This window comes from Schistocerca nitens, chromosome 1 (assembly GCF_023898315.1).
Source record: "Schistocerca nitens isolate TAMUIC-IGC-003100 chromosome 1, iqSchNite1.1, whole genome shotgun sequence".
Classification (NCBI taxonomy): domain Eukaryota; kingdom Metazoa; phylum Arthropoda; class Insecta; order Orthoptera; family Acrididae; genus Schistocerca; species Schistocerca nitens.
Genome location: NC_064614.1, coordinates 1,268,851,514 through 1,268,876,096, shown reverse-complemented (window position 1 = coordinate 1,268,876,096; position 24,583 = coordinate 1,268,851,514). Strand labels below are relative to the sequence as shown.

The 24,583-nt window shown below is 41.3% G+C and overlaps 1 protein-coding gene across 1 annotated transcript in view; it reads left to right on the top strand.

Annotated features, from left to right (window-relative positions):
- Positions 1-24,141, top strand: part of LOC126201997 (MORN repeat-containing protein 4 homolog) — a 39,609-nt gene extending 15,468 nt beyond the window's left edge. The window contains exons 3-4 of the mRNA XM_049936828.1: positions 23,581-23,690; positions 23,770-24,141. Coding sequence (XP_049792785.1) covers positions 23,581-23,690; positions 23,770-23,924 — 265 coding nt within the window. The 3' untranslated portion in view covers positions 23,925-24,141. The remainder of the gene's footprint in view (positions 1-23,580; positions 23,691-23,769) is intronic.
- Positions 24,142-24,583: the final 442 nt, after the last annotated feature.

The window sequence follows — 24,583 nt, the reverse complement described above, 5'->3', positions numbered from 1 at the left end:
TTTTTTTTTTATTGTGGAAATTTTCTGTGAAAGTTTGAAGGAACCAATTGGAGATGGTATACTTACTGTAAGTAGTGTAAATTTTTCAGACTACTGGTTGGACCTTGGAATCCTTAGGTGTTCTTTAAGATTACTAGGGCACTCAGTTCTTTGATGTAGCAATCATGTCTGTTTTATTGCTATCATATGCGTCAATGCAACATAGGTGGTCTTTATAAAGACTGTGTTACCAGCAATTTATTCAGATAACTAATAAATGATCAATGCAGTTTCTGTTATGATGGTTTACAAAGACCAGCATTTTATCCAGGTAATCAATACATATTTTGTTACTTAATCAGTAGTCTAATACATGGCAAAATTTGGCTGATGTCCTTTTCATACACAGGAGCACAGTCAATCATCTTAGGGCATGAGATATGGCACCACTAGTTTAATGCAGAGCAGGTTGTGCAACTGTTTCTGTCACAATGTAAAGATTGTACATCACATATTAACAGATCCTAAAGATTTGTAACATTAGTGCAAAAGAAACATACAACGTTACAGCATTTTTTGTGCCTTTCCATAAGGCAGTAACAAACATAACACAATATGGTGTACAATATGTACATTCTAAGAAGACTCGCAGCAAGCTGCCTGATCGGAGCGGCTGAATCAATAGAAGTCAAAATACATTGACTTGAATTGAATGATTACCAACTGCCACCAATTTTAGCTAGCAGATGACACAGTAATTAATGAATCTAAAATGACAATAAAGAAGATAATTCAAAACTCAGTTATATGTAATACTCCAGTTATCGTCAACTCTGCATGTCACTTTGGTTCTAAAGAAGTAGATGCGCTAAATGGTGTTGTTAGCTAACAAACATTGATGGTGACCAGTTAGTAATCAATACTGGTAGCGTTGCTCACATCCGTAGATTTAAGCTTAAAATACCCTACAAGTGCCTCCTGGGTGGTGCTAATTGAGCAACAGTGATTACAGGCAGCCAGACTATCCATAGGATCTCCTGGCAATGACATATCAACTAAATAGCAGAAACAGTTCTTTTCAGAGCTCATTAACATGAAACATTGGACCAACTATCAGACTCGTTCAACTGAATATCGAAAGCATTAGCAGGGCAAAGTGTGACTACCTATCAAAATTTTTGCTGGACAACAATATCGATGTCGTTGCCATTCAGGAAACTCGTGTTTCCAGCGAAGAAATATTCCGAAGCCGAGGTTGAATACCTGGATATTCTCCACTTGGTGTAACTTACCACGAGGTGTATGGAATTGCTACGTACGTCTGGAACAACATAAATGACGCTTCACTGATTTCTGTAAGTGTGGAGGCAGATACACATACAGTTGTCATACAATTGCACGGCATTACTATTACAAATGTTTACAAACCACCCAAAACAACATGGCCTGATTTTTGTCCTACACACAGCAGAATATCCTGCAATTTACATAGGAGACTTAAATAGTCACCACGAACTTTGGAAGTACTCTCTAAATGATGAAAATGGGAGCATGCTTGCAGAATGGGTCGAAGAGAATAATCTTCATCTAGTGTTTGATGCCAAAGATCAAGGCACTTTCAGGGTCAGCTGCTTGGGACAAGGATTCAAATCCTGACTTATGCTTTGTTAGCTGCAACAAAACTGGCTTTCCCATCAACACCACAAGGAAAGTGATAGATGCCTTTCTTCACAGCCAACACAGACCTGTAATAATACAAATTGGCTGCACGGTTCCTGTCATACGATCAACTCCTCATGTTCGATGGAATTTCCAGAAAGCTGACTGGATAAAGTTTTCAACGGAACTGGGTAAGACCATTCGATGGATACCTCCATCACATAAGAACTATCAACGCTTCATTGGTGCAGTAATAGCAACAGCTAAATAGTGTATGCCAAGAGGATACCGAAAAGAACATGTTCCAGGATGGAATGATGAAAGTAAAACACTGTACCAACACTTCCAGCAAAGTGATGACCCAGAGATAGCTATGGAACTATTGTCCAGCTTGGACATGTCTCAGAGGCAGAAATGGGCAGAAACAGTCGAAAATATGGACTTTACCCACTCGAGCAGGAAAGCATGGAGTCTTCTGAGAAAACTGGAGGAAGTGCACCAGCATGCATAAAAAATTGCGAAGTAACACCAGATCAAATTGCTTCCCCCATCATTACTACCTCAAGAGTACCTCCTGACAAGAAACATACAAGACATATCAGACGACAGCTTCGTGACCTGAAAAAGAAGGCATCTCCCTCATCTGAGTATACCCATCCCTTCACAGTTTCAGACATTGACTCTGGAGTGAAGGACCTCAAACCACATAAGGCGCCTGGATTCGATGGTATCCATCCAGAATTCCTGATCCATATGGGAGGAAAAGCTAAGAAATGGCTGGCAGCATTGTTCACTGACATCCTGCTGACTGGTCAACTTCCATTGGAGTTTAAAAAGGTGAAGATAATATCTGTTCTGAAACCTGGCAAACCCAGAAACAAGGTAGAAAACTATCACCCCATTGCCCTACTCAGCTGCTGCTACAAGCTTTTTGAAAGGCTAATATATAACAGAATAAGTAGTGCTATCGTAGAGAATATTTCAGTTGATCAGGCAGGCTTCAGACCAGGGCGTAGCTGCTGTGACCAAGTATTGTCTCTCACATCCTTCATAGAGTCAGGATACCAAATGAAGCAGAAAACATCTGTGGCTTTTGTTGATCTAACTGCCGCCTTTGGCACTGTGTGGAAGGAAGGCCTTATCTACAAATTTCTCCGCATCATACCCTGCAGAACAATGGCTTGACTGATTAACAGCATGCTAAGTGATTGGAAGTTCCAGGAAATCACTGGAAGCAACATAAGTAAAGAGAGGAAGCTGAACAACGGATTACCTCAAGGATCAGTTCTCTCACCCTTACTGTTCAACCTATATCTATCTGATTTACCTGACACTTCGTCCAGAAAATACTGCAATGCCAATGACCTGGCTCTAGCCATAAAACACCAGGAAATGAAGACAACAGAAGAGATTCTAGCCAATGACCTGTCTGCATTAGATAATTACTTCAAAATCTGGAGACTCACAACCCAGTGTGAGTAAAACAGAAGTGTGTTGCTTCCATCTAAATAACCGGTTGGCAAACGTAAAACTGGAAGTAAGTTTCAGAGGCGGAATTCTTCGTCATAATTGGAACCCAAAATATCTTGGTGTCTTCCTGGATCATACACTATGCTTCAAACAACACCTTCTTAACTTAGCTCAAAAGTTGAGCACTCGAAACAACATCCTCCATAAGCTATGCGGAACTACCTGGGGATCTTCAGCAACCACCCTGTGATCTTCAGCTCTGTGCTTGGTGTACTCAAGTGCTGAGTATTGTGCACCTGTTTGGATGAACAGTCATCATACAAGGCTTGTTGATACCCAGCTGAATACGACAATGCGCATAATATCTGGCGCAATCAGATCTACTCCAGTTTATTGGCTTTCACTGTTAACCGGTATAATGCCTCCTGATCTACGCAGATGTACTGCCCTTATGAGAGAATTCCACAAGATCTCCAGGAATTCTAACCTACCCGTGCATAGCGACCTGCCACTTTTAAATCGCAAGAGACTGAAATCACGCCATCCAACTCTGTGCGATGCTGCTGACATGGTTGCTAAGGATTTCAAACCTCGTGAAGAATGTAAAGGTCGGTGGGAAGCAGTGACAGATGTGCACCTGCATAACATCTTCTCAGATGCTAAACTTTCAAGTGGGTTCGACCTACCACACAAGACCTGGACTACTCTCAACAGAATCCGTACTGGCCATGGCTGATGCAGGGATGCTCTCTTTAAGTGGAAGAAGCTGCCTGATCCAGCCTGTGACTGCAGGGCTCCATACCAGACTGTTCACCACATTGTCAGTGAATGCAGGATTCGAGCCTATAACGGCGCCAAATAGGTCTTCCTGCTAGCAACTCCAGATGCAGTGCGCTGGATTGAAGGACTGGATATTCAGTTGTAAAGACAAACTTAAGTTTCTTGTGTGTCAATATGTACATGTGTATATGTAATTTAGTTTTGTGATATGTCTGTATTAGCCATATGCTAAATAAAATAACTGGAAATGAAATTCAGCTGATTCCATCAGCCACCTCATAGAGAGCCTTCTTAGACTGAACATATAGTAAGTCCAACTTCTACCAGTTGCTATTATGGTGGTTTTGAATTGTGAAGTTATAAATTCTAAAACCCGAAAAACAAATATCTTGCATTTGAAGTTTCAGTAAATGGTGTCAACATTGATTGCATGTTTGTCATAGAACATTTAGTAGAATGAATTTGGCATCCATTGTTACAACTATAATTTATATAATTCAACACAGATGTAGGTACTGTCTTGTCTTATTAGTGTGAGTTACAAGTATTTATAAGATAGTGCTACACGGTTAAACCATACTGAAAAGTTATTGTACCCTTTCACTGTCACAGTCTGGTGACATCCAGAAATAAACACACACCATTACAATCACTGGTGCAGGGATTTGGAGTTCAGTAATATTAACACTAATCCATGTATTCATCTTTTGGATCTGCAGCTCTTGTTTTTTCTGTCTGTGTTTGCAGTTAAATTATAGGATATGGGTTCCGCCTTTTTGCAAACACACTGTTTCTTTTTGTTTTTACCTAAACGTGTTTCAGCACCTCTATGCCATCATCAGTGGGTTTTTGTTTATTGAAAACTGTAAAAAGTGAACATATTTTAGGTTGTAACTGATCTAACAGAGTGAGGCCTAAGGAAAGTTTATGTTCATTTTGCTTCTTACTGTGATTTTACGTTATATGGTTTTGCAGGACCAACTGTATGATTTCAATAAACAAAAACCCACTGATGATGGCACAGAGGTGTTGAAACATGTTTGGGTAGAAAGAAAAAACAATCTATTTGCAAAAAGGTGGAACCCATATCCTATGAACTAATCCATGTAGTATGCCATTCCAGTTTTGTGAAAAGAATGCCAAAGATTTTGGTATATGATTTTTAATGAATCAAGTGTCAAATATACAAATTATGTAAAAATTATGTGCTGAGTATTAAAAACGTTCCAAAGCATGGAAAACAGGGAAAGGTGATAGTTACTGTAATATAAGATGAATCGTGTAAGATATATACCTACTTATGAAATATTCTGTCTGTTCTTGCAGGAACATAGACATATTAAAAACTTGAATACACAGTATTAATGTTCCACAATAATATTTATTTAATAGTCCATTATGAACCAGCTTTCAGCTTCCTAGGCCATTGTCAAATAACTTAATACTAAATAGATAGTCCACACAACTTCATTGAGAAGATGTTCCACACCGGACGAATTTCAATCAAACTTGGTACATGTCCCTTCCTGTCAGGCAACAGTTGCTGTGGGGATGAGAACCACTTACCTATCATACTTTAGGAGATATGACATCATAACCACTGAAATGTGTGAAAAGAACTGCAGTACTGTGTATGATGTTTTAATTTATTACTTCTTTTCTACTAACTCTATTCATAAACACGTTTTGCAGACATTATCCACTTATGCCACTGAATGTACCTACAAAATTATATCACTTTATAACACATAGATCAGAAGATATGATGTCATAAACACTAAGATACATGAAAAACTGCCAAATCATGCATGACTTTTAAATTTATTATTTCTTTGCTACTAACTCTATTTGCAACATATTTTGCTGACAGTATCCAGATATGTTGCTGAATGTACCTATACAAATACGTCATTTTGTGACACATAGTTCAAGAGATATGACATCATAAACACTGAGAAACATGAAAAAGTGCCTCATAGGGGATGAAGGTTTGATACATTTATGTTTTAGTGCTAATACACTCCCACAGTCAAGTCAGCTTAAGGAAATCTCTGACACCTGGCAGCACTATTGACAGCTTGTAACTGTGAAGCACAAACAGCTGTAGGCAGAAATGATAGCCCTCTATAGAACTATGACGAGGCCTTGTCATAAGGATGTTTACAAAATAGTATTATAGAAATGCAAAACAGCTGCACTCAGTTTACAGGAACTGTGATACTATACTTAAACATTTGTACATAATGCATATTTCTTTGTACAATTGTTTCATAACTTCAAAGGTGTTTTCAAGAATACATGGAACTGAAATTTTTTGGATACTTCACTACAAACACAGTTCATTTTTTGTTTTAGTTTCTAATAAAAAAAAAATAAAAAAAAAAAATTACTGGCAAAGGGAATACGTAGGCAATGCTATGTTTGTCAGGTAGTTAATAAATAAGTGTTGTTTCACCAGAAAGAGCATACATGTTTCATGTTGTTGTTGCAGTCTTCAGTCCAAAGACTTGTTTGATGGAGCTCTCCATGTTCCTGCATTCTTCTCAATCTGCTAACTGTTTTCATCTCTTGGTCACTGTTGTGACTCGCCGATCATTTAAAGTGCCGCCGCGCAATTACGCACGTCCTCTACGTGCGGCGCTGTCTGCCTGCCAGCCATGCAGCAGCGGCACCACCTAAGCGGCCAGCCGAGCAGCGGCCGCTAGACTGAGACTCAGTGTTATCTGAACGCTAACGTGTACACATGTTAACTTACTCTGTGACATATATGTGTTGTAGTGTCGTTCCTAAAAATACTTGTTAAACTAGAAGTTCTAACAATTGGCGACGAGGTAGTGGATTTTTCCTTTTCACCGTTGACTCACAGGGTTCCATGGCTACTGTCGAGCAACTCTTGCAAAATCTCCTTGAACAGCAAACGCTTCTAACGGCGGCGATTCGCGATTTCGTCGCGGCGTCAAATGCGGGCCGGTTCTCGTCGTTGGCTGTACCTCCTTTTCCTCCTTACGACGAGACGGCAGAAGACTGGTCGGATTATGAAAAACGTCTTCGACAGCACTTCTTGGCATTTTATGTCTCGGACGAACAAGCATGTAAGTCTCTGTTCCTTTCCTGGATTTCGCCTCAAATGTATCGGTTGTTGTCGCAATTGGCCCCTTTGAAGGATCCTGCGTCTTTGTCCTTTGCTGAAATGTGTTCCCTTCTGTCGGTCTATTTTCAAAAGCAAACGCATGTGGTAGCCTCTCGTGTTGCCTTTTATCGTTGTCACAAACAACCCAATCAATCTTATCGCGCTTGGGCTGCTGAACTTCACGGCCTCAGTCGAAAGTGTCACTTTGTTACTGATGTTCACAAAGAATCCTATGCCGATTCCATGGTACGGGATGCTATTATCCGGTCGGCGCCCGACAAAGAAGTTCGGCAACGTGCCCTTCAGTTGGCGAATCCGACTTTAGATGAAGTTCTCTCCATTGCGCAGTCTTTTGAAATTTCTCGCGCCGCTGGGGCACAAATAGAAGCGTGGGGTGACGTCGGGGAAATACAACCTCTGTGCGCTGTTGACGACGCGTGCGGCGCGTCCCCGCCGGCCGACGTGGCCGCAGTGCGCTCCCACACGCAGCCTCGGCCAAGCCGTAAACAAACCCCTAAGAAACTGCAGCAAAATCCCCGGCAACTTCCTTCATGTCCAAGGTGTTTTACGAAACATTCACGCGAGGATTGTCCACAACGTTGGGCTGTGTGTCACAATTGCAAAAAGAAAGGTCACGTGTCTTCCGTTTGTAAATCCGACCGCATAAATGACGTCCATGAACATGACGCTGATTCTGATTCTGTGTTGTCTGTCAATTGCACTTCTTCCCTTTCCGGGAAGTTATTCCTCACTGTCCAAATCCTTGGTCGAGATGTTCGCATGCAAGTGGATACCGGTTCTGCCGCCACTATAATTAATTCTCAGACGTATCTTCAGCTGGGTTCTCCACTCCTGTCCCCTGTCACTCGGCAATTACGGACGTACAATAAACAGAAGATTTCTCTCTTGGGACAGTTTAATGCTGAGGTATCTTACAAATCCGTCGTTCACACTGTTCCCATATTTGTGGTCGACCAGGGCAACGCAGAAAATCTTTTTGGTTTCGATGCCTTCCGCGTTTTTGGGTTCTCCATAGATGACTCTGTCAATATTGTCTCCGACGCTATTCCTTATGCTAAACTGGATTCTTTGTCGACGACCTTTTCGTCCATTTTTTCTCCTGGGTTAGGCCGGGCACACGACTTTGAAGCTCATATCACGCTCAAACCCACTGCTCGGCCTAAGTTTTTTCGGGCTTGGCCCATTCCTGTGGCCCTTCGTGATCGGGTCAAACAGGAGTTGGATCGTCTCACTACTTCAGGGGTCTTGCTCCCTGTCCCTGGGTGTATCAATTACATGGACGACATTGTTGTCACGGGCTCCACCACTGACGAACATCTTCAAAATTTCCACACACTTTTTACTGTCTTACAGACTGCAGGTCTTAAGTGTAACCTTCAGAAATCACAATTTTTTCAGGCATCTATCACGTACTTGGGGTTTCAACTCTCTCGGGATGGTATTCGTCCGCTTCAACAAACTGTCACTGCGATCGATGCCCTTCCTCGCCCTACGTCTGTTAAGGAACTGCAGGCCTTCTTGGGGAAACTAGCATACTATCACAAGTTTTTACCGTCTGCAGCGTCGGTGGCTCAGCCGTTGCATCGCCTGTTGCATAAAAACGTGCCTTTTCACTGGTCCGCGTCCTGTGACGCGGCTTTCCAGAAATTGAAGACTATGCTGATACAGGCCCCGTGCCTAGCTACTTATCGACCTGGCCAACATCTTGTCCTTGCTACAGACGCCTCTCACTACGGGGTTGGGGCAGTCCTTGCGCACCGTTTTTCTGACGGTTCGGAACAACCCATTGCTTATGCCTCCAAAACGCTCATGGATGCCCAACAAAAGTATTCTCAGATTGAGAAAGAAGCTTTGGCCATCATTTATGCTCTTCATAAGTTTGGTGTTTTTCTCTATGGCACAAAATTTCATCTTGTTACGGATCACAAACCACTTGTTTCCTTGTTTCACCCATCAACGTCACTTCCCGACAAGGCTGCACACCGCCTCCAGCGTTGGGCTCTTTACTTGTCCCGTTTCAACTATGAGATTCATTTCCGGCCAACGGCTCAACATGCGAATGCTGATGCTTTGTCTCGCCTCCCCATGGGCCCTGATCAGGCATTCGATAGGGACGAACTTTTGTGTTTCCACCTGGATGTTGCCGAGCAGCGGGTTGTGGACGGGTTCCCCATCACTGGGGACAGGCTGGCGGCTGCTACGGGTTCTGACCCTACCCTCTCCCAGGTTTTACGCTGTATTCAGACGGGTTGGCCTGATCGCCCGTCCGCTAAGACTTCTGATCCGTTGCGGAACTACTACCCTTTGCGCTACCGCCTCACGGCTAGGGATGGTGTTATCCTCCTCTCCACTGACAATGTTTCGCCGCGTGTTGTGGTCCCCGCGTCTTTGCGTGCTTCGGTCTTGCACCTCCTTCACCAGGGGCACTGGGGTGTGTCGCGCACAAAATCTCTGGCGCGCCGTCATGTGTACTGGCCTGGCATCGACTCTGAAATTGTACACATGGTCGCTGCCTGCGGCCCTTGTGCGTCACAGGCCGCTGCCCCGAAGTCATCTTTGTCACCGTGGCCTTCGCCTGAGAAGCCCTGGGAGCGCATTCATGCTGATTTTGCGGGACCCTTTTTAGGTACTTATTGGCTCCTCGTAATTGACGCCTACTCTAACTTTCCTTTCATTGTCCGTTGCACGTCACCTACCACCGCGGCAACCACCAGTGCTCTCGCCCGCATTTTTTCTTTGGAAGGCCTCCCCTCTACTCTTGTCACTGATAATGGTCCGCAATTTGCCTCTTCTGACTTTGCAGATTTTTGTGCTCGTCACGGTGTTACGCATGTCACGGCCCCGCCGTTCCATCCACAATCCAACGGTGAGGCTGAACGACTGGTCCGCACGTTTAAGGCTCAAATGCGGAAACTTCTGACTTCTTCTGCTGCTGATGAGGCGCTTCTCCAGTTCCTGGCGTCTTACCCTTTCACCCCCATGGGCGATCACAGCCCGGCTGAGCTCTTACATGGCCGACAGCCCCGCACTCTACTTCATCTTCTGCGGCCTCCCACCTCCCGGCCGCGGGAGCCGTCACTTGGCCGGTTCACCGCCGACGACCTCGTCTGGGTACGGGGATATGGCAGGCGGCCAAAATGGAGCCCGGGCCGCATCTTAAGACACCGTGGCAGACGCCCTTATGAAATCCAGACGGACACAGGTGTTGCAGTGCGTCATTCGGACCAGCTTCGGCCTCGGGTGCCAACAACACCTGTTCCGAATGCCGCCACACCACCCTTGACTCTCCCTGATGCTCGGGATCTTGGCACGTCTCCATACTCACAACGCCGCCCTCTACCCGTCATCGCGATGCCAGCACCAGAACGGATGCCACCAGACGACGTGCCCATGCGGGAACCGGAGGACCAACCAGTGTCAGAGTACATCTGCTCGCCTCCTCCTCCAACAGACGCTGACGCATCGCCCATGTCTCCTGTCATATCAACTGGACTTGCCGCAATGGGCAGATTGGTGCGTGGGGCCCCAGCAGATTCGACCCCTACGTCTCCTGTCATCTCGACCCGTTATCATCGGGGACACTTCCGTCCGTACGGGAAGCCTCCTCCTCGAGACTTTACGTCGAGTCACACAACGCCTATGGACGTCAGCCATCTCCAGGACACATCCATCAAGACCAGTGCAACAATTTCAAAGGGGGGAAAAGTGTTGTGACTCGCCGATCATTTAAAGTGCCGCCGCGCAATTACGCACGTCCTCTACGTGCGGCGCTGTCTGCCTGCCAGCCATGCAGCAGCGGCGCCACCTAAGCGGCCAGCCGAGCAGCGGCCGCTAGACTGAGACTCAGTGTTATCTGAACGCTAACGTGTACACATGTTAACTTACTCTGCGGCATATATGTGTTGTAGTGTCGTTCCTAAAAATACTTGTTAAACTAGAAGTTCTAACAGTCACCCTCTATGATTTTTACCCCGAACTTCCCTCCAATACTAAATTTGTGATCTCTTGGTATCTCAGAATCCCTTCTTGTGTTCAAGTTGTGCCACAGATTTCTTGTATCCCCAATTCTATTCGGTACCTCCTCATTAGTTATGTGATCAACTCATCTGATCTTCAACGGTGATCTTCAACATTCTTCTATAACACAATATTTTGAAAGGTTCTGTTTTCTTTTTGTCTAAATGGTTTATTGTCTATGTCTTACTTCCATACATGGCTACACTCCAGACAAATGCCTTCAGAGAAGATTTCCTAGCACATAAATCTGTATATGATGTTAACAAATGCTTTTCTCACCATTGCCAGTCTACATTTTATATCCTCTGTACTTCAGCCATCATCAGTTATTTTGCTGCCCAAATAGCAAAACTCATCTACTACTTTGTGTCTCATTTCCTAATCTAATTCCCTTAGCATAACCTGATTTAATGTAACTACATTCCATTATCTTAATTTTGCGTTTTTTGATTTCATCTTATATGGTCGTTTCAAGACAAGGTCCCTTCTGTTCAACTGCTCTTCCAAGTCCTTTGCTGTCAGTGACAGAATTGCAATGTCATTGAAAAACCTGAAGGTTCTTTATTTCTTCTCCCTGTACTTTAATTCCTACTCCAAATTTTTCTTTTGTTTTCATTACTGCTAGTTCAATATACAGATTGAATAACATCGGGGATAGGCTACGACCCTGTCTCTCTCCCTTCTCAACCACCGCTTCCCTTTCATGCCCCTTGATTCTTATAACTGCCATCTGGTTTCTGTACAAGTTGTAAATAGCCTTCACTTCCTGTATTTTATCCCTGCTACCTTCAGAATTTCAAAGAGAGTATTCCAATCAACACTGTAAAAAGCTTTCTCTAAGGCTACAAATGCTATAAGCATAGGTTTGTCTTTCATTAACCTGTCTTCTAAGGTAATTCATAGTGTCAGTATTTCGTTGTGTGTGTGCCTACATTTCTCTGGGATCAAAACTGATCTTTGCTGAGGTCAGCTTCTGCCAGTTTTTCCATTCTTCTGTAAAGAATTTGTGTTAGTATTTTGCAATAAAGACTTGGAGTTACTACATTTTTCTTGGAGTCTGAGACCACCTTGCCTGTCTCAAATATCTTGCACACCAGATGGTAGAGCTTTGTTGTGGTTGTATCTCCCAAGGCTATCAGCAACTCTGATAGAATATCATCTACCCCTGGGGTCTAGTTTCAACTTAGATTCTTCTCGCAGTACCTTATCTCCCATCTCATCTTCATTTATGTCCTCTTCCCTTTCCGTAATATTGCCTTCAAGAACGTCTCCCTTGTTCAGGCCCTATATGTATACATCTTCCATATTTCAGCTTTCCCTTATTTGCTTAAGACTGGTTTTCCATCTGAGCTCTTGAGTTCATACAGCTGCTTCTCTTTCCCCCAAAGGCCTCTTTAATTTCCCTGTAGGCAGTATCTATCTTTCCTCTAGTGAAAAGTGCTTCTAAATCCTTATTTTTTTCCTCTAACCATTCCTGCTTAGCCATTTTGCATTTCTTATCAATCTTATTTCTTAAACATTTGTATTCTTTTTGAAACAATGGAACATCCAGGATTGATGTGACAATATTATGAAAAGGAAAGTTACCGCTCACCAAATAGCGGAGATGCTGAGTCGCAGATAGACACAACAAAAAGACTGTCACAAATAAAGCTTTCAGCCAGTAAGGCCTTCGTCAAAAATAGACGAGACACACACGCAAACACACACTCGCTCACTCTCTCACACACACTCTCTCTCTCTCTCTCTCTCTCTCTCTCTCTCACACACACACACACACACACACACACACACACATGACCGCAGTCTCAGACAACTGACACCCTCCACTATTTCATCTCTTAAAGCTACCCGTTCAGCTTCTAATGTAATTCTTTCCCATTTTCTAGTCATCTGTTGCCTAGTGCTCCCTCTGAAATTCTCAACAACCTCTGGTTCTTATCCAGACCCCATCTCCTTAATGTCCTATCTTTTTCCAGTTTCTTACATTTTAATCTACAGTGCATAACCAATAAATTGTGGTCAGAGTGCACATCTTACAATTTAAGATCTGGTTCCTAAATCTCTGCCTAACCAATATACAATCAATCTGAAACCTTTTGGTGTCTCCAGGTCTCTTTCACATGTACAACCATCTTTTATGATTTTTAAATCAACTGTTAGTGATGATTAAATTATGATCTGTGCAAAATTCTACCATGCAGCTTCATCTTCCATTCCTTTCCCCCAGTCCAAGTTCACCTACTGTTTTTCCATATCTTCCTTTTCCTACTATCAAATTCCAGCCCCCCATCAAAATTAAATTTTTTGTCTTCTTTAAATATGTGAATAATTATTTCTTTTATCTCCTCATACATGTCTTCAATCTCTTTGTCATTTGCAGAGCTAGTTGGCATATAAACTTTTACTACTGTGGTAAGTGTGGGCTTTGTGTCTATCTTGGCTACGATAATGTGTTCACTATGCTGTCCATAGTAGCTTACCTGCATTCATATTTTCTTATTCCTTATTAAACCCACTCTTGCATTATCCCTATTTGACTTTGCATTTATAACCCTGTATTCACCTGACCAGAAGTTCTGTTCCTCTCGCTATCAAACTTTACTAATTCACACTGTATCTAACTTCAACCAGTCCATTTCCCTTTTTAAATTTTCTAACCTACTTGCTTGATTAAGGGATCTAATATTCCATGCTCCAGTCTGTAAAAGGCTAGTTTTATTTCTCCTGGTGATGACACCCTCATGAGTAGTCCCTGCCCAGAGACCTGAATCTGGGACAATTTTACCTCTGGAATATTTTACCCAAGAGGACACCATCATCATTTAACTATACAGTAGAGCTGCATTCCCTCGGGAGGAATTATGGCTGTGGTTTCCCTTTGTTTTTAGCTGTTTGCAGTACCAGCACAGCTGTTTTGATTGATGTTACAAGGCCAGATCAGCCAATCATCCAAACTGTTGCCCTTGCATTTACTGAAAAGGCTGCTGCCCCTCATCAGGTACCACACATTTAACTGATCTCTCAACAGATACCTCTCTGCCATGGTTGCACCTAAGGTACTGGTACAGCTACCTGTATCATTGAGGCATGCAAGCTGCTCCACCAACAGCAATATCCATGTTCATGGGTAAGGGGTGGGGGGAGGAGTCATATTTCATATACAACTACAAACTGGTGAATGTGCTGAACAGGTAAAAAAAAAAAAAAAAAAAAAAAAAGAGAGTGGGTGGGGCGGGGGAGGGGAGGGAGAATGGGAGAAAGAAGTCTATATGTGGGTGTGGAACAGTTATAACAAGCATATTAGCAAATGGTGAGAGAAATAAAGAAATAATAACTGGCTGTTGTTACTTTAGGAAGAGTGCGTAATGGAACTGTGCTTGCAAAGTCATAAAATGTCACACATCTTTGTACACCTATGAACTCCTGCTGAAGTTGTGTGGACTATCTGCTTAGTATTAAGTTATCTGACATTAGCCTAGGAAGCCAAAAGCTGGTTCATGATGAACAATTAAATAAATATTGTTGTGGAGCATTAATATTGTGTATTCATATTTTTAATGTAATACCTTTTTTATTTCATAAACAGTTCAAGTTACTGAAAGGGGATTTCCAACAAACGGGAAATATACTTCTTTTAAGATGTACAAAAAGTCAAGTAAAGTGATGTAACACTGCTTGGTAATTTTCTCAAAATTACACGAAAAATGTAGTACATTTGAGAGCAAGGCAGCTAGAATCTGCTGTTGTGGCCTAAATGTCAAGCAGGGTTCTCATGCCAGTCTGCATTGTTATATTAAACTTTTGAGTTGTTTACTTTTCTGCACTGCAGAAATACCAAGTGTTGTGTATATGGTGTATTGGTGTATGTAAAAAAAGCATCAGAAAATTATGATGGTACGAGAATATCTAATGTGGTTGCTAGTGTCCAACACAGCAGGCACCAGCATGCCTTATCAGGATGCTAGTGCAAATAGGCCGCTAGAGTGTGAGAGAACAAGGAAGAGAACTGCAACTGATAGAGAACATAAAGAAGTATTCTCGCTATGGCATTTAGCAGTCTAGGTATCACGCAAAGAGTGTTGTGAAGAAATGTGGGTCAGTTAGATAAGTATCATTCACATTAACATAAATCCCACCCCTTTCTCCTGTGTTTATATCAGACATCCATAGGTCCTTATTTGATACTTCATATACAGTTTTATCAGTTTGCTCTGCAACTTATGAAATAATGTTTCTCAAAAGTATGCTCTTTTCTGGTGAAACAATATTTATTTGTATATTCTGGAAAGATTAATGTCATCAGGTTCTCTATTACATCCAACCAGACATTCTATATATTTTACAATACGCTGGTTATGATGTGCATGTTATATGAAACCTTACATATGGAATACAACTCTTAGAAATAACTACAATATAAACAATGGATATAATAGAAGGAGACATTCCACGTGGAAAAAAATATATTTAAAAACAAAGATGATGTGACTTACCAAACGAGAGCGCTGGCACGTCGATAGACACACAAACAAACACAAACATACACACAAAATTCAAGATTTCACAACAAACTGTTGCCTCATCAGGAAAGAGGGAAGGAGAGGGAAAGACGAAAGGATGTGGGTTTTAAGGGAGAGGGTAAGGAGTCATTCCAATCCCGGGAGCGGAAAGACTTACCTTAGGGGGAAAAAAGGACAGGTATACACTCGCACACACACACACATATACATCCACACATATATATATATATATATCAGCTTGTGTCTGTATATGTGTGGATGGATATGTGTGTGTGTGCGAGTGTATACCCGTCCTTTTTCCCCCTAAGGTAAGTCTTTCTGCTCCCGGGATTGGAATGACTCCTTACCCTCTCCCTTAAAACCCACATCCTTTCTTCTTACCCTCTCCTTCCCTCTTTCCCGATGAAGCAACCATTGGTTGCGAAAGCTTGAATTTTGTGTGTGTATTTGTGTTTGTTTGTGTGTCTATCGAAATACCAACGCTTTCATTTGGTAAGTTACATCATATAAGATCATGAAAAGTTCAACAACAAAGATAGATAACAGGTACATAGATTTAAACTGAGGGTGCAGGCAGCAGTGGATACAAAACAAAGTGGAAGAGGAATAGGATACAACAAAAGACTAATGAGGAGAGGGGAGAAAGAAAATGATGCAGTTGACTGAGAAATGGGCAGAGAGACAAAAACATATCTGGGATGAGGACTGAACAGTTGCTTCACTGTTTCACAAAAATAAATTGTCATTTATGTTAATTTTTTAATAGAAAAATTATGATTCTGATCAAAGAAAGTGCTTTAACTTTTTCATAAATGCAGCAGAGCAGAGAATTAAATTGAACACAGGGTACAGGATATCTACATCTACATCTACATCTACATTATCACTCTGTAATTCACATTTAAGTGCTTGGCAGAGGGTTCATCGAACCACAATCATACTATCTCTCTACCATTCCATTCCCAAACAGCGCGCGGGAAAAACGAGCACCTAAATCTTTCTGTTCGAGCTCTGATTTCTCTTATTTTATTTTGATGATCATTCCTACCTATGTAGGTTGGACTCAACAAAATATTTTCGCATTCGGAAGAAAAAGTTGGTGACTGAAATTTCATAAATAGATCTCGCTGCGACGAAAAATGTCTTTGCTTTAATGACTTCCATCCCAACTCGCGTTTCATATCTGCCACACTCTCCCCCCTATTACATGATAATATATAACGAGCTGCTCTTTTTTGCACCCTTTCGATGTCCTCCGTCAATCCCACCTGGTAAGGATCCCACACCGTGCAGCAATATTCTAACAGAGGACGAACGAGTGTAGTGTAAGCTGTCTCTTTAGTGGACTTGTTGCATCTTCTAAGTGTCCTGCCAATGAAACGCAACCTTTGGCTCGCCTTCCCCACAATATTATCTATGTGGTCTTTCCAACTGAAGTTGTTCGTAATTTTAACACCCAGGTACTTAGTTGAATTGACAGCTTTGAGAATTGTACTATTTATCAAGTAATCAAATTCCAACAGATTTCTTTTGGAACTCATGTGGATCACCTCACACTTTTCGTTATTTAGCGTCCACTGCCACCTGCCACACCATACAGCAATCTTTTCTAAATCGCTTTGCAACTGATATTGGTCTTCGGATGACCTTACTGGACGGTAAATTACAGCATCATCTGCGAACAACCTAAGAGAACTGCTCAGATTTTCACCCAGGTCGTTTATATAGATCAGGAACAGCAGAGGTCCCAGGACGCTTCCCTGGGGAACACCTAATATCACTTCAGTTTTACTCGATGATTTTCCGTCTATTACTGCGACCTTCATGACAGGAAATTACGAATCCAGTCGCACATTTGAGATGATACCCCATAGGCCCGCAGCTTGATTAGAAGTCGCTTGTGAGGAACGGTGTCAAAAGCTTTCCGGAAATCTGAAAATACGGAATCAACTTGAGATCTCCTGTCGATAGCGGCCATTACTTTGTGCGAATAAAGAGCTAGCTGTGTTGCACAAGAACAATGTTTTCTGAAACCAAGCTGATTACGTATCAATAGATCATTCCCTTCAAGGTGATTCATAATGTTTGAATACAGTATATGCTCCAAAACCCTACTGCAAACTGAAGTCAATGATATAGGCCTGTAGTTCGATGGATTACTCCTACTACCCTTCTTGAACACTGGTGCGACCTGCGCAATCTGTAGGTACAGATCTATCGGTGAGCGAACGGTTGTATATGATTGCTAAGTAGGGAGCTATTGTATCAGCGTAATCTGAAAGGAACCTAATTGGTATACAATCTGGACCTGAAGACTTGCCCGTATCAAGCGATTTGAGTTGCTTCGCAACCCCTAAGGTATCTACTTGTAAGAAACTCATGTTAGCAGCTGTTCGTGTTTCAAATTCTGGAATATTCCATTCGTCTTCCCTGGTGAAGGAATTTCGGAAAACTGCATTCAATAACTCCGCTTTAGCGGCACAGTCGTCGGTAACAGTACCATCGGCACTGCGTGGCGAAGGTATTGACTGCGTCTTGCCGCTTGTGTACTTTACATACGACCAGAATTTCTTCGGATTTTCTACCAAATTTCGAGACAATGTTTCGTTGTGGGACCTGTTAAAGGCATCTCGCATTGAAGTCCGTGCCAAATTTCGCGCATCTGTAAATTTTAGCCAATCTTCGGGATTTCGCATTCTTCTGAACTTCAGATGCTTTTTCCGTTGCCTCTGCAACAGCGTTCGGACCTGTTTTGTGTACCATGGGGGATCAGTTCCATCTCTTACCAATTTATGAGGTATGAATCTCTCAATTGCTGTTGCTGCTATATCTTTGAATTTGAGCCACATCTCGTCTACATTTGCATAGTCAGTTCGGAAGGAATGGAGATTGTCTCTTAGGAAGGCTTCTAGTGGCACTTTATCCACTTATAAAATTATTTTGCGTTTGTTTCTGGTGGATTTGGAAGAAATGGTATTGAGCCTAGCTACAACGACCTTGTGATCACTAATCCCTGTATCAGTCATGATGCTCTCTATTAGCTCTGGATTGTTTGTGGCTAAGACGTCAAGTGTGTTTTCGCAACCATTTACAATTCGCTTTGGTTCGTGGACTAACTGCTCGAAATAATTTTCGGAGAAAGCATTTAGGACAATCTCTGTATATGTTTTCTGCCTACCACCAGTTTTGAACAAGTATTTTTGCCAACATATCGAGGGAAGGTTGAAGTCCCCACCAACTATAACCGTATGAGTGGGGTATTTATTTGTTACGAGACTCAAATTTTCTCTGAACTGTTCAGCAACTATATCATCGGAGTCTGCGGTTCAGTAGAAGGAGCCAATTATTAACTTCGTCCGGCTGTTAAGTATAACCTCCACCCATACCAATTCGCACGGAGTATCTACTTCGACTTCACTACAACATAAACCACTACTGACAGACACATACACTCCACCAACAATTCTGCCTAATCTACCTTTCCTGAACACCGTTTGAGACTTCGTAAAAATTTCTGCAGAACTTATTTCAGGCTTTAGCCAGATTACGATTTCAGCTTCTGAGTTTTCTATTAGCGCTTGAAGCTCAGGGACTTTCCCAGCACAACTACAACAATTTACAACTACAATTCCGACTGTTCCTTGATCCAAGCACATCCTTTATTTGCCATGCACCCTTTGAGATTGCAGCCCACCCCGTACTTTCCCGAGGCCTTCTAACCTAAAAAACCTCCCAGTCCACGCCACACAGCCTCCGCTACCCGTGTAGCCGCCACCTGAGTGTAGTGAACTCCTGACCTATTCAGTGGAGCTTGTTCGAGTGGTGGACAACATTAATAGAGAAGGCATTTACAAATATTTTTGTTTTATGTGTGGACAGATTGAAGAAATGTATGATGAGATAAAAGAAATTATTCAGATAGTGAATGGAGATGAAAATTCAATAGTTGTGGGGGACTGGAATTTGATAGAAAGAAAAGGAAGAGAAGGGAAAGTAGTAGGTGAATATGGAATGGGTGTAAGTGTGAAAGAGGAAGCCACCTGGTAGAATTTTGCATGAGCATAACTTAATCATAGCTAACACTTGGTTCAAGAATCATGAAAGAATGTTGTATACATGGAAGAGGCCTAGAGACACTGGAAGATTTCAGATGGATTTTATAATGGTAAGACAGAGACTTAGGAGCCAAGTTTTAAATTGTAAGACATTTCCAGGGGCAGATGTAGACTCTGACCACAATCTATTGGTTATGAACTGCAGATTAAAACTGAAGAAACTGCAAAACAGTGGGAATTTAAGGAGATGGGACCTGGATAAATTGAAATAACTAGAGGTTGTAGAAAGTTTCAGAGGGAGCATTAGGAATGATTGACAAGAATGGGGAAAGAAATACAATAGAAGTAGAATGGGTAGCTTTGAGAGATGAAATAGTGAAGACAGCAGAGGGTCAAGCAGGTCAAAAGATGAGGGCTAGTAGAAATCCTTGGGTAACAAAAGAGATATTGAATTTAATTGATGAAAGGAGAAAATATAAACGTAAATAAAGTAGGCAAAAAGGAATACAAATGTCTCAAAACTGAGATCAACAGGAAGTGCAAAATGGCTAAGCAGGGAAGGCTAGAGGACAAATGTAAGGATGTAGAGGCATATATCACTAGGGGTAAGATAGATACTGCCTACAGGAAAATTAAAGAGACTTTTGGAGAAAAGAGAACTACTTGTATGAATATCAAGAGCTCAAGTGGAAACCCAGTTCTAAGCAAAGAAGGGAAAGCTATACAAGGGCGATGTACTTGAGGACAATATTATGTAAATGGAAGAGGACATAAATGAAAATGATATGGGAGATCTGATACTGCATGAAAAATTTGACAGAGCACTGAAAGACCAAAGTTGAAACAAGGCCCCAGGAGTAGACAACATTCCATTAGAACTACTGATAGCCTTGGGAGAGCCAGCCCTGACAAAACTCTACCACCTGGTGAGCAAGATGTATGAGACAGGCAATATACCCTCATACTTCAAGAAGAATTTATTAATTCCAAACCCAAAGAAAAGAAGTGTTGACATGTGTGAAAATTACCGAACTATCAGTTTAATAAGTCACAGCTGCAAAATACTTACACAAATTCTTTACAGATAAATTGAAAACCTGGTAGAAGCTGACCTTGGGGAAGATCAGTTTGGATTCTGTGTAAATGTTGGAACATGTGAGGCAATACTGACCCTACGACTTATCTTAAAAATAGATTAAGGAAAGGCACACCAATGTTTATAGCATTTGTAGACTTAGACAAAGCTTTTGACAATGTTGACTTGAGTAGTCTCTTTCAAATTATGTTGGTGGCAGGGGTGAAATACAGGAAGCTAAGACTTTTTACAACTTGTACAGAAACCAGGTGGCATTTATAAGAGTTGGGGGGCATGAAAGGGAAGCAGTGGTTGGAAAGGGAGTGAGACAGGATTGTAGCCTAATCCCAATGTTATTCAATCTGTATACTGAACAAGCAATACAGGAAACAAAAGAAAAATTCGGAGTAGGAATTAAAATCCATGGAGAAGAAATAAAAACTTTGAGGTTTGCTGATGACATTGTAATTCTCCCAGAGACAGCAAAAGGCCTGGAAGAGCAGTTGAATGGGATGAACAGTGTCTTGAAAGGAGGATATAAGATGAACATCAACAAAAGCAAAACAAGGATAATGGAATGTAGTCGAATGAAATCCCGTGATGCTCAGAAAATTAGATTAGGGAATGAGACACTTAAAGTAGTAGTTGAGTTTTTCTATTTGGGGAGTAAAATAACTGATGATGCTCGAAGAATGATATAAAATGTAGACTGGCAATGGCAAGGAAAACATTTCTGAAGAAGAGATATTTTTAAACATCGAGTATTGATTTAAGTGTCAGGAAGTCTTTTCTGAAAGTTTTTGTATGGAGTGTAGCCATGTATGGAAGTGAAACATGGAGGATAAATAGTTTAGACAAGAAGAAAAAGGAACCTCTCAAAATGTCGTGCTACAGAAGAACGCTGAAGATCAGATTCAGTACCTATTAAGGAGGTACTGAATAGAATTGGGGAGCAGATGAATTTGGGGTACAATTTGACGAGAAGAAGGGATGGGTTGGTAGGACATGTTTTGAGGCATCTAGGGATCACCAATTTAGTATTGGAGGGGAGCATTGGGGTTAAAAATCATAGAGGGAGACGAAGAGATGAATACACCAAGCAGATTCAGTAGGATGTAGGTTGCAATAGTTACTTGAAGATGAAGAAGCTTGCACATGATATAGTAGCATGGAGAGCTGCATCAAACCAGTCTCTGGACTGAATACCACAAAAATGACACGTGTGGACACTCAGGAGACCTTTTGCTGCAATTGTGATGATTATAGAAAATACCTGGTGTCTGATTTGAGGTACAATGGTGCATACACACTGAGGATTCAATTAAGTAAATGTAGCCTACACTTCTCATATAACTTGTCTGGTTATGACCATCCTAAATGAGTGTATAAATTAGTGATGTCGTCAAATGCGGATGTAATCTGCAAGAGTAGTTTGAAAATTTCTTGGAATGGAATAGAAATAATTGACTTGCCTTAGTGAAACTTTTTTATACCACCTGATCACTAATTCACTTAGTCCACCAGCATGCCAGTGCCTTGATCCAATCTTGAAAATTAGATACCTTCCTGGTCTCCAAAATACCTGTCAACTTCAGCTGTCAGTTCTTCATTTGAAGAGACTCTCCATTCACTGAGGAAGCTTCTGAACATCGGGAAGAGATGGAAGTCTATGGACCCAACTTAGGTGAATAAGAGGGGGGAGGGGGGGGGGGTCAACAATTTGTAGCTTAACTCATGTATTTCGGCATGGCATTGCCACTTTGTGAGTGGGCATGCATTGTCTTGCATTTCTGATCCTCACCGCATCCATTTAGCAAATAATTTTCTCATATCCAATTCCACTGTTAAAATGTTATATGCCCATCTGGATGACCTCCCGACAACTTCAGCAGTTTCCCATGCTTTTAGTTGGTGATCTTTGACCATTTTATGCACTTTCACAATAATTTTTGGGTAGCCAACCACTACAGTAATTATCGAAGCTGCTCTGATTGAACTTTAACTTGTTTGTCCACTTAGCAACAGTTGAATAGTACTACACAGTAGATAATCAAAACTGTCTTTGTCAGGTACAGCAGCAGTGGCAATGTATTGTAAATGTTTGATGCAGAATCATAGGAACTTTCACAGAGGAATCTTACCTCTGGCATGTTAAATAGAAATATGTGTCCACAATTTCATACAAACATTTTAACCTTTGCTCTAGAAAAGATACCGCAGGGTAACTGAGACCATGTGTGGTTTCAACGTGATCACTGGGTAGCCCAATCTTGCTGTGATGCAGCACCTTTTTTTGCATCAGTAGTCTTATGGCGTATTTTGTGGTCTGCCAGGATTTCACAATATCTCAACACACATCCTATGATCCTGTCCTTTCATCCACTCACTGTCAGTATTTCTCACTTATACTTTTCCAGAACAATTCTACAGACAATCTCCCAGTTCCAGTCTTATCAGTCCACTCAGTTTTCAACATCCTCCTCTAACACCATACATCAAATATTTTGATTCTCTTCTTTCCTGATTTTTCTTGCAGTCCATGATTCATTTCCATACAATGCCATGTTCCAGACATACATTTTCAGAAATTCCTGCCTTATGTTTGTTTTTCAAGACATGCTCTCTTTGCTCATGTTAGTATGCTTCTTATATCATCCTTTCTTCATTTGTCATGTGCTATTTTGCTTCCATAGCAGCAGAAGCAAAATACTGCAGCAAAATTGTCTGCCAGATCCTCCAACTAACTCATGTAGATTTGTAAAACAAACGTTTTCACTGTTAAATATCAACAAAAGCATAAATTTGTGGAGGTAGTGTTTTAATTAATGTTTATTATTAATTATTTATTAAATATATCTTTCTGAAATTCAGGTATGAAGGAGAATTCATGCAAGGTTGGTTTCATGGACACGGGGTATTTTGGCGTGCTGATGGCATGAGATACGAAGGGGAGTTCCGAGGAGGACGCATCTGGGGCCTCGGTAAGCCCAAAAGTGTTAGTGTTAGTATGTTTTGTTCTGAGCTAACATTTAAATTACTGTGTCTTGCATTCATTTCCAGGACTGGTCACCTATAGTGATGAAAGCCATGGATTCCCCAGAAATGAAGGCTTCTTCCAAGACTGCCGCCTCGTTCGCAAGAAGCGTTGTCCAGAAGTTGTACAGAGGGCCCAGAGGGTTGCGCTAATGGCGCGTGCACAGATAGACAAACACTAGTGCTGCATAAGGCTACAGCTGGAAACCACCTGTCTTGTGTATCCATCTACAAAATGAAGAGCTACATATTTTTAAAATGGAAATACTGGTGCAACAGATTATGTTTCTATTAGAAGTGTATTGATAAATAAGTATGAACTCTAAAAGATAAACATAAATATGCATTGCATAATGTAGTATTACTTGACAGTGTAATAATAAAGTCAATGAAAAGTTATTGTAGATGTATAAGAACATTCTGAGTGTAAAATGCTATACTATTTGCCTTCCCTTAACAAAAGACAATTTAAACTTTATAATCCATATCCAAATGCTGTACATATTGTTATTGTTGTTATAGGCTACATAAACTAAATAATGCACAGTAGTATTAAAATATTCTATAGGAATCAAAAAGATGACTAGACTAATTACAACATACTCATTGCAAACTAAAACTGCTATGTACTGCTACACACACACACTTCAATATATTATTCAGTGCCTTGTCAATTGAATGGGTAGGAGAGACTGTCTCTGTGTAAACATACATACATTCTGATAAGTGGAACTGAGGACAACATTTAACACCAATATAGTTTAAAGATTATAATTCTTAAATCATAAATATAAGACTGAAAATATTCACAACATAAAATGGCTTCTCAAAGTATAAACTA